This window comes from Empidonax traillii, unplaced genomic scaffold (assembly GCF_003031625.1).
Source record: "Empidonax traillii isolate 1590-97213 ecotype Southwest subspecies unplaced genomic scaffold, ASM303162v1 scaffold888:size428694, whole genome shotgun sequence".
In the NCBI taxonomy this organism is placed as follows: domain Eukaryota; kingdom Metazoa; phylum Chordata; class Aves; order Passeriformes; family Tyrannidae; genus Empidonax; species Empidonax traillii.
The window spans coordinates 332,675-341,813 of record NW_020956081.1 but is presented as its reverse complement, the minus strand read 5'-3'; the positions used below and the strand labels follow the sequence as shown (position 1 = coordinate 341,813).

At 49.3% G+C, this 9,139-nt stretch overlaps 1 protein-coding gene across 1 annotated transcript; it reads left to right on the top strand.

The window, feature by feature from the left end:
* The first annotated feature begins 730 nt into the window (after positions 1-730).
* LOC114067246 (complement C1q tumor necrosis factor-related protein 8-like) lies at positions 731-2,676 on the top strand. The gene is made up of 2 exons (XM_027902549.1): positions 731-1,083; positions 1,756-2,676. The coding sequence occupies exons 1-2, from the start codon at positions 873-875 to the stop codon at positions 2,301-2,303; spliced, it is 759 nt and encodes a 252-aa protein (XP_027758350.1). The 5' UTR covers positions 731-872; the 3' UTR covers positions 2,304-2,676.
* The last annotated feature ends 6,463 nt before the right edge of the window (positions 2,677-9,139 follow it).

The following is a 9,139-nucleotide window of genomic DNA, read 5'->3' as shown; positions in this document are numbered from 1 at the left end:
TTTCCTCCCTGCACTTCACTCAGGGCTTTCAGAGCTCACCAGCAGCAGCTGAAAATGCAACACAAGAGCATCTCAAAAACCAGTGTTTGTGCAGAGCAAATCCCACTTGGCTTTGGTCTTTGGGGTTCTTTTTTTTTTTTTTTTTTTTTTTTTTTTTTTTTTTTTTTTTTTTTTTTTTGCAGCTATTTGGCTTTGCATTCCACACACACTGGAAAATAAAAAGGGAAAGTCCACACAGGAATTCTGCTGGGAAGAGCACGTGGGCACGGTCAGAACCACGAGTCTTCTTGGGAAGAGGTTACTGGGAAGGGGTTCCCAGCCAGAGGCTGCAGGAGAATGTCTAAAGAGAGAAATACTTTTTGTTTCTTCAGGTTTCATTTTTCTTCAGGGTTTAAAAAAAAAAAAAATTCTATATTTAAATAAAGTTGCATATTCTCCCTTTCAGTTTGAACTTTTCAGGATTTGTGGCTTTTTTTTTTTTTTTTTGGTGTGTCTTTTACCCAGAAGCTTTTGTAGGGGCTGTTCCAAGAGCAGCCAAGCAGCGAGTGCTGGAGCGATGGAGCTTCCCATGTCAGCGGGTTTTGTTTGGTTTGGGGTGTTTTTTTTTTTTTTTTTCCTTCTCTTGTTTACCTGGTGTCTCTTGTCAGCTATTTCAGGTAATGAGGGACAGGGGTTGCCTTTTCCACTGCTTGTAAACAGCGGGGCCGTGGGGGCACCATCCCCACCCGGAGTCTCCCGGTGCCGCTCCGAGCTCCGTCAATAATTAACCCCGAGGAAAAGCACCCCGAGGTAACCCCAACAGATGGCTCTGATTTGAATCGCTGTGTTAATAACTCCTGTCCCTTTTGCTGGTCCAGCTGGCCCTGCTGAAGATGAGGGTGGTGCTCCTGCTGCTCCTGGTGTCCGTGGGGAGCGTCGGAGCCGAGCCGGAGAAGGGCCCGCCCCGGCGCCTGTCGTGCGTGCGCTGCTGTGGCCCCTCGGAGCAGCCCGTGTCCATCATCTCCTCCAGGCACACCAGGATGAGCAGCAACCCCTACTCTGTGCCCAGAGTCCAGCCCACCATAGACATCACCATCCTCAAAGGTGGGTACGGCCAACCACCCCCATGGTAGCCTCTTCCCACCTGGTTTCTCCCTCCTCCATGAACTCTTCCAGTGTGTGTCCACCTGAAACAGCTGCAAAAGTTCTCCAACCCATCAGAACCCCGAAGTCCTGGAAGTTCACGTTAGGTCACACCAAAACTCAGGTTCAAATGTTCTCACTAAATTACTAAGTGGTTTAAAAACTATGGAGGGGGGGGGGTGTGTAAAAAAGGCTTTTTGCACGGTGCATTCCTTGTCTCAGCAAGGCAGACAAGGAAAAGCGAAGTGTGAAATGCAGGAGGTGTTCCAAGAGTCCTGAGAGCACAGACAAGACCCAGCCCTCTCTGCCAGCCCCAAATCAGGCCCTCAGCAGAACCAAAAAGTGGTGTTGCTCCCATCTCTGCACCGAGGGGGTGGGAGATGGACACTGGGTTCATGTACCTGGTGTGGTCAGGCCATGGAGCTCCACCGTTAGACACGGAACATCAGCACCACCAGCTTCCCCTGGCTTCATCCTACCGAAAAATGAGAAAGTGCTGATGTTTGACCAACATTTTCAGCTTTCTGTGCTGGGAAAACAGTGCCCCAGCACCTTCTCTGCTCGCTGTCTCCCGCCAGGACCTTCCTGCAGCTCGGGCGTTGCGTCTCACGAGCTTTCCCTTTCCGCTCGCAGGGGAGAAGGGCGAGATGGGAGAGAAGGGGCTCCCTGGAGCAGCTGGGAAGGCCGGAGAGAGAGGGTTACGCGGCCTGAACGGCAGGAAGGGCCAGAAAGGGCAGCCCGGCCCCCAGGGCCACTCCTGCAAGCAGCTCTTCGCCGCCTTCTCGGTGGGCCGGAGGAAACCCCTGCACAGCTCCGACTACTTCCAGCACGTCACCTTCGACACCGAGTTCGTCAACCTCTACCAGCACTTCAACATGTTCTCGGGCAAGTTCTTCTGCTACGTGCCGGGGGTCTACTACTTCAGCCTCAACGTGCACACGTGGAACTTCAAGGAGACCTACGTGCACCTGATGAGGAACGCGCAGCCCGCCGCCATCCTGTACGCCCAGCCCAGCGACCGCAGCATCATGCAGAGCCAGAGCCTCATGCTGGACCTGCAGGAGGGGGACGAGGTCTGGCTCAGGCTGTTCAAGAGGGAGAGGGAAAACGCCATTTACAGTGAGGAGTCCGATGTTTACGTCATCTTCAACGGGCACCTGGTCAAGCCCGCCGTGGAGTAGCTGCTCTCCCTCCGGCCGCGGGCCCGAAGCTCTGGTAGATGCAGTAGTGTCTCCCCCTCTTAGGAATGCACCTCTGGTTCCAGCTGGGAGGGTTACAGGTCCATCAGGGTTGCCTGTCCGTGCCCAGTGAGGAGGGAGGTGGCTGTTCCAAGGTGCTACAAAGCTGCACAAGCACCCACAAGGCTTCAGCTCCAGCCCTGTAACCCAGAATAGACCCCCAATAACACCCCCGAAGGCTTTGCCAAGCTGGCAGCAAAAACTGAACCCCTTTGCTCTGCCTGAGAGGGAAAAAAAAAAATTTAATTATACCTAAGGACCAGTTATGTGGGTGCTAATTAAGGAATGCCAGTATTCCTGCTATTTGGGAATCCTTGCATTGCTCATCAGAGCCCACCCTCCCCAGGGATGCTCCACTCAGGTGGGCAAGGACACCCCAATGTTATAAGCAATGTTTTGCACAGCACATTAACCCTAAATGACAGCTTTGTTCCATTTCGTGCAATATTTCACTCTGAGAGCACAATTCCAGAGTTAAATGATGGTGTTTCCACCTGGGAAAGCTTTTCCAGGGGCACAGAGCTGTAAGAGCCACAGCTGCCCCCTCTGTACTAATACCAATATTCCTCAGAAGAACATCCTGGGAATGGGTGTTTCCCATCTGAAAATGGTGGGATGTTTGGGATTTGCCAAGCTGGAATTCCATGTCTGGAAAATTGCCATCTTATGGTACCATCATTTCTGGGGAATGGAGAGGAAAACTGGGAAGAAAAGGGGCCTTTTATGAAAAAAAAAAAAAATCAGTGATACTTGATATTTTAGGAGATTTGGGTTCTTTTGTTTTTCCTAAAAAAAATATTGATAGAAGAGCAGAAAAGTAAATGCAGCAAAAATCACCTTTTTGTCCCATTCCTCCTTTCCCACTGGCTCAGTTTCTCCTCCTGAACTGTTTGCATGAAAGATCCAGGAAAAGCCCTTGCCAGGCAAACTCCTTCCCACAGCTGTTGGAAAAGTAGCTGAAATAAAGGTATTGCTTTGAGGACCTGCCTTTGCTTGATTTCTCCCCCCAAAAAAAAACCTTTCCACAGCACCAGAATGAACATGGAATAATCTGTGCAGGCAGTTTGAGCGACTTTAACACCGAAGGACTCCAGAAATTAAACTGCCCCCCAGCTCCTCTCCTCTGCAGGCCAAGAAACATCTATCATTAAAAAGGAAAAAACAAACAAACAAACAATCAACCTGATCCAGCTGGAAGTATTGCTAGGGATAAAAAAAACAAAAACAAAACAAACCCAAAAAAAGCAGAATGCCTTTAGTTCTCTGACTTCAAAGCTGCAAAATTTGCAATTACTGGTCCAAACTTTGGCAAAGGGGAGGAGATAAATTCGTTTCACACCTTCTCCTTCCCCTCTTTGGCTTGTGTTGATCCACACTGACTCTGGAAAAATTACTTTCTCCTAAGAAGAAAGCAAAAAATCCAACCCTCTCTCCCCCTTTATCCAGATCTCCAGAACACACAGGGAGAGATATTTTGATTATTGAAGGCACAGGACACATTTAAACCCTCCTGACCCTCGTGCCATCAGCAGGTAAATCGCTAAAGCCACGCTGTTTGCAGGTTGCAGAATGACCTTTCGAATCATCAAAAAGGTTATTGGTTTGCCTGCATTATTCAAATTAGTAATTTCTAACATTAAAAAAAAAAAAAAAAAGAAATCTCAACCCGGGAGAAAAATTGAAATATCTGAAAAGCTTAATGTACAAAGATATTCCTAATCCCACCTTTTGAAGGCATCATGAGGTTTTTCCAACTTCAGGGGCTGGGAAAAACACCTCTGGTTAGAGGAGCTTAATGAATCCAATCCAAAGCACAAATATTTGAGATCTCTCATCCCCACACGGGCAGCCTGCCAGGCTCTTTCTTATAAGAGCAGAATTTAAATACTTTTTTTTCTTTTTTTTTTTTTCCCCATCAATATGTAGATTGGAAGCTGAACTTTGGAAAAGCTTTTAATGTTCTTTTTAAAATTATTATTATTTTGAAGAGATGAAAGTAGGAGTTTAAGTGCTCAAATTAAAACGAAAAGGGAAAAAACCCCAAACAAACAAACTTAATTTGTATTTATTTTCCCAATTGATTCCCTAAATTGGCATTTTGCATTTGGTGCTTCGAACTGAACCAGGAGGGATCTGTCAGAAGCTCTTCCCAAATCCAGAATTACACTGAAAGGACAAAGCTGCCTCAGCTGCCAGAATTCCCTGGGACATTTGATTAAGCAATTTAAACCCTCCCGAGGGTCCCTCTCACCCCAGATCTCGTGGAAGTTGAAGCCCCCAGCACGAGACCCCCATAAACTAAATTTTTAAAATTGGTTTAATTGCCAAAATAACCCCCCCTGGCCTTGGGAAAGGGCCAGAGATGGGGGAGATGGAAATGGAGAACAGGAGCCTTTAAGGCAACATCCCTTCAGCTTCCTGACTTCAGAGCTGCAAAAGCTGCAATTCCTGGTCCAAACCTTGGCAGTGGGGAGGAGATAAACTCCCTTCACCCCCTCTCTTTGGCATCAGAGCCCCTCCCGAGGAGGAGCTGGGACAGCAAACCTGCCCCTGTTCCAAAAAGGTGATGGATGGGAGAGCAAACAAAGGACCTGCCCCCGTTCACTGAGTGAGGGCAGGGAGAGATTTATGCTCAACGTGAGGAAAAAAACACTTGAACTAGAAGGTTTTTAAACCCCTCCAAGGTGATGACTCCCCCTCTGCCCAGGGCTGGACAACCCTTCGGGTGTGGAAATTTCCATAATATCCAACCTAAACCTCCCCTGCCCGCTCTGCTTGTTGTGCTCACCCCTTTGGGTCACTGATTCTCCCTTTATTTATTTTTTTTTTTCGGTGAGAGCATCCAGCAGATCCCACATTCCCATCTTCTTTCAGCCTCTTTTTATTATTATTATTATTATTATTATTATTATTATTATTATTATTATTATTATTATTATTATTATTATTATTTAGGTTGTTTTGGTGAGGTTCCAGCCCTCCTGGCTTTCGGGAAGGTCAGGGTAAGAACAACAGGCACCTCTGCCTCGGGCAATCTGCTTTCTTCCTCTCTCCATAAGGAAACTTTCCTTTTACAACAGGAACAGGCAGATAACATCGGGGGCAGATAAGGGAACCAGGCAACAAATAAAGCTAATGGATTGCCTTTGGATGAGCTGAATGGAACTTAATGACTCCAGTAAGGACCTATTCACCAACACAGATTTAAAGCCGCGCATAAAACGCAGGAGATAGAAGGGGAAAGTGTTAAAACAAACAGAAACCACTTACAGGGCGGGGAGCGATCCGCGCTTAAAGGGCTGCAGACTTTGGCCCGCACGGGTTGGGCAGCTCCGGCTGATTCCCCACCCTGCCCGACGGTCTGCCCGGGTGGGAAGCTGGGAATGGCATTTCCCAAAGTGTTGGGAAGAGGCTCCAGGCAGAGCGACATCCCAGGCTGGGTTTAATTTTCGTGGCGAGGTCCAAACAGCAGCAGCTGGACAGGGCGAAGCTGTGTGTCCTCTCTGCCAGCTCACACTGCACAGCTCCTCAGCATCCTTCCTTTGCCTAATCTTGTGAGATTTTATATATTTTGTGCCCCCTTTTTTTTTTTCTTTCAGTTAAACGGGGGGAGCTGATCCCTTCCTGCCGGCTCGGGGGGCTGGAAGTGCCATGGCAGATCTGCCTTTGCCACCCAAAAAGGGCCACTTGGGGAGTGGAACCTCCTTTGCGGGAAATAAAGGAATTGCCACTGGCTTTGGGGTTTTGCTTGATGCAAAACCAGCCAGTGGAGCTGCCTGTGTGTGGAACCACGTGGGAATCACATCAAGGAACCCAGGCAAGGAAGAATGTAAATGAACTACTCCACGAGGTCACTCGTCCCTCTGTCTTTTCACCCCTTTCAAGGCAGAGTTCTGACTCTCCCCTCGATTGAAAAAAAACACCTGTCCAGGAAAGGGCAAATCCCAGGCCGCTGGTGAGTCTTGGGTGGCAAACCCAGGCAGGCAGCAACATCCAGGGAATTGAGCAGTGCTTGTTGGGGGTCTCCCTCCCTGATTTGTGCTGCCAGTGGCTCTTTCACCCTGGATAATTCCAAAGCAGAGCAAACTCGATGGCTGGAAGTCAATCCCCAGCATCTCCCCCAAAGATCTCCCTGATCTTCCCCAAACCAAGGTCTCCCCAGTCCCAGAGGGATCTGCAGAGCTGACAGTGCACAGCCCAAAATCTGGGGAATATTGTATTTCTTCCCTCTTGATATGCAGGACGTGCTGTACTTTGAATTCCTTCAGCATTTAATGAGATGATTAGGATCAGTGTCAGCTGTTGAGCTGCACCTTTTAAGGTTTGGGGAAGGAGGAAAAGAGGGGGAAAAAAGGAAGATAAACAGCTTTGTGAATGGGCTTTTTGCACAATTCTATTTTCCACGCTCCCTTTTTTTGTGCTCTCTGGAAATTGCAAATGCTCTTTGCTGAGTGCAGCTCTGACAATGCAGCTCCTGCTCTGGGAACGACAGGGAGGTGGTTTAATATCCTACTGGAAAATGTCTCCAGGGATTCACAGAGGATGAAATCCACCCTCCAGCCAGCCCCAGGTCCATCCCCGAGAGAGACACAAGAGCTTCAGAGACTTGCCCAGCAGGGAATGTCACCTGGAGTGATCTGGGACTGAATTCCTCCTGGTTTTAGCTGGTTCCTGTCATGAGGCCCTGGCAGAGAGTGCCCAGAGAAGCTGTGGCTGCCCCAGCCCTGCGAGTGTCCAAGGCCAAGTTGGAGCAACCTGGGATAGTGGAAACCAATCCCAAAGATGAGACGTGTCCCATTCCCTCCACCCTTCCAGAGCACCTGCTGCTGGTGTGTCCCTATTTTATAACCCACAGGGAGATTTTTGGGCTTCTCCTCCTCCCAGTGCCCCAGGGGTGGATCCCACCACGAGTTTCTCTGGAGGATCTGGATTAAAAAAAAAAAAAATAAAAATTAAAACTCCCTCTCCAGTAAGGTGGCAATTAACTGTGCACTCCCAGAATTAACCAGGCTTTTGTGCTGTCCTGTTTGCAGCTCACACCTCAGCCTGGGCCCTCCTCCTGCAGCCCCCCACCCCCACCCCCACGGGTGCCAGCAGCCCCATATGGCGGGTGCCAGACGGGGCTGACGGCCCCGCATCCCACACTGGCAAATATTCCATCTCCTGACGAGCATTTCCCCGGCTACTGACAGGAATCAGCGCAGCAAAGTGGCATTTCCACAGCAGGGACTCGTGTCCCCGAATTCTGTTCGGGTTTCTCCGGCATCCACGAGACCTTCCGTGGGGGAAACGCAGTTCCAGAGGGTTTCTGACCCCGTGTAAATGTGGGGCTGAGCTGGAAAATACAGAGTGAGCCAAGCAGTGGGAATGATGGGGAGGGGCGTCCTGCATCCCTGAAATCACAGGGTCATTCAGGTGGGAAGAGATCTCTGAGGTCACTGAGTCCAACCAGGGTGACACCACCCCTGTCTCCCAGCCTGGGATCATCAGCCAGGGTCTGCAGTGCCAGGATCCTGGAATCATGGAGTGGTTTGGCTCATGGAACTGGCCCAGATTCACAAAATGTAGCTTAAAGGCTCAGGGTAGATGGGGACAGAGCAAGTGGAGCAAGCTTTCACCTCTGGTGACTTTTCAGGGAAAGATGGAGAGATAAGAGGGGATTAAGTGTTACGAGATGGCAGCAGGAAAGAGAGAGAGGGAACACAGGAAGCCCAGAGCATCATCCATCTCATAGCAACCAGCCTGGCTTTACAGGGACTCATTCCAGCAACACCAAAATGGGCAGGAATTAATGTGACATGGGAACAAAGTGCGAGTTTGAGGTGACCAACCCAGACATTTCAGGTGAGGGAGGTGGTGGAGATGGAGAAGCTGAGCTGGGAACAAACCCCAGGAGGAGAAAAGGAGCAGCTCCTGCCTTGGCTGCAGGAGGTGATGGGCAGGGGAAGGTGATAAAATACAGCCTTGCAGTTTTTAAGGATGCTGCTGCATGGATCCAAGCTGTGCCAGGATGGTGGATCACGGGAAATGTTTGGATCCCAGTGACAACCCCCAGGGCCAGCAGGCTCAGGGGGACAGAGGGCTGGGTTTAGCAGATCCTGCTTCTCCCAGGGAGGTTTGTGTTAAGACATGAACAATATTGATTTGGGAATTCTGACTCCATTTGGCTGCTACTCAAAGAGGGGAAGGAGCAAAACCACCACCTGGGGGATTGCAGGATGACCCTGCTGAAACCCAGGGGCCCAGAAATCACCAGTGAAGCATATCAGTCACTGCCCACCCCTCTGAAATCCCCACCTGGCAGCCCTTTGGATTTGCTGTGTCCTGCCAATGCCACCTGTATAAACTGAACTTGTGACTTTCCCCCACAGTTATCCCCGTTTTTCCTGGAATAAAAACATGAATCCCTTCAAAAGCTGCTCCTGTGTCCCAGCACTGGCTTGTTTGGCTTCTACACACGAGCACTTCAGCAAAGCCCTTTGGTCTCCAGCAGCTGAAAATCCTTTTACTGAGAGGTTTTCACGGACCTCAATGAATATTCATAGCTGGGGACTCAAACAGAAATTGCAATAATCAAACACAATTTTCAGCCCTGTGAAGCTCAGGTGGGCACAGGGCAGGGATTCCTTGACCTTCATTCACGTGGGGGTTTTGTTTTCAGCAGGGCAGCCACAGAGGCAACATTTGTAATCCTCTCATGAATCAAAAGCTTGGCCGAGAACGAGCTGAAGAGGGAGATTTTTTAACGGGAGGAATTGTCTGTCGAGGTATTAAAAGTG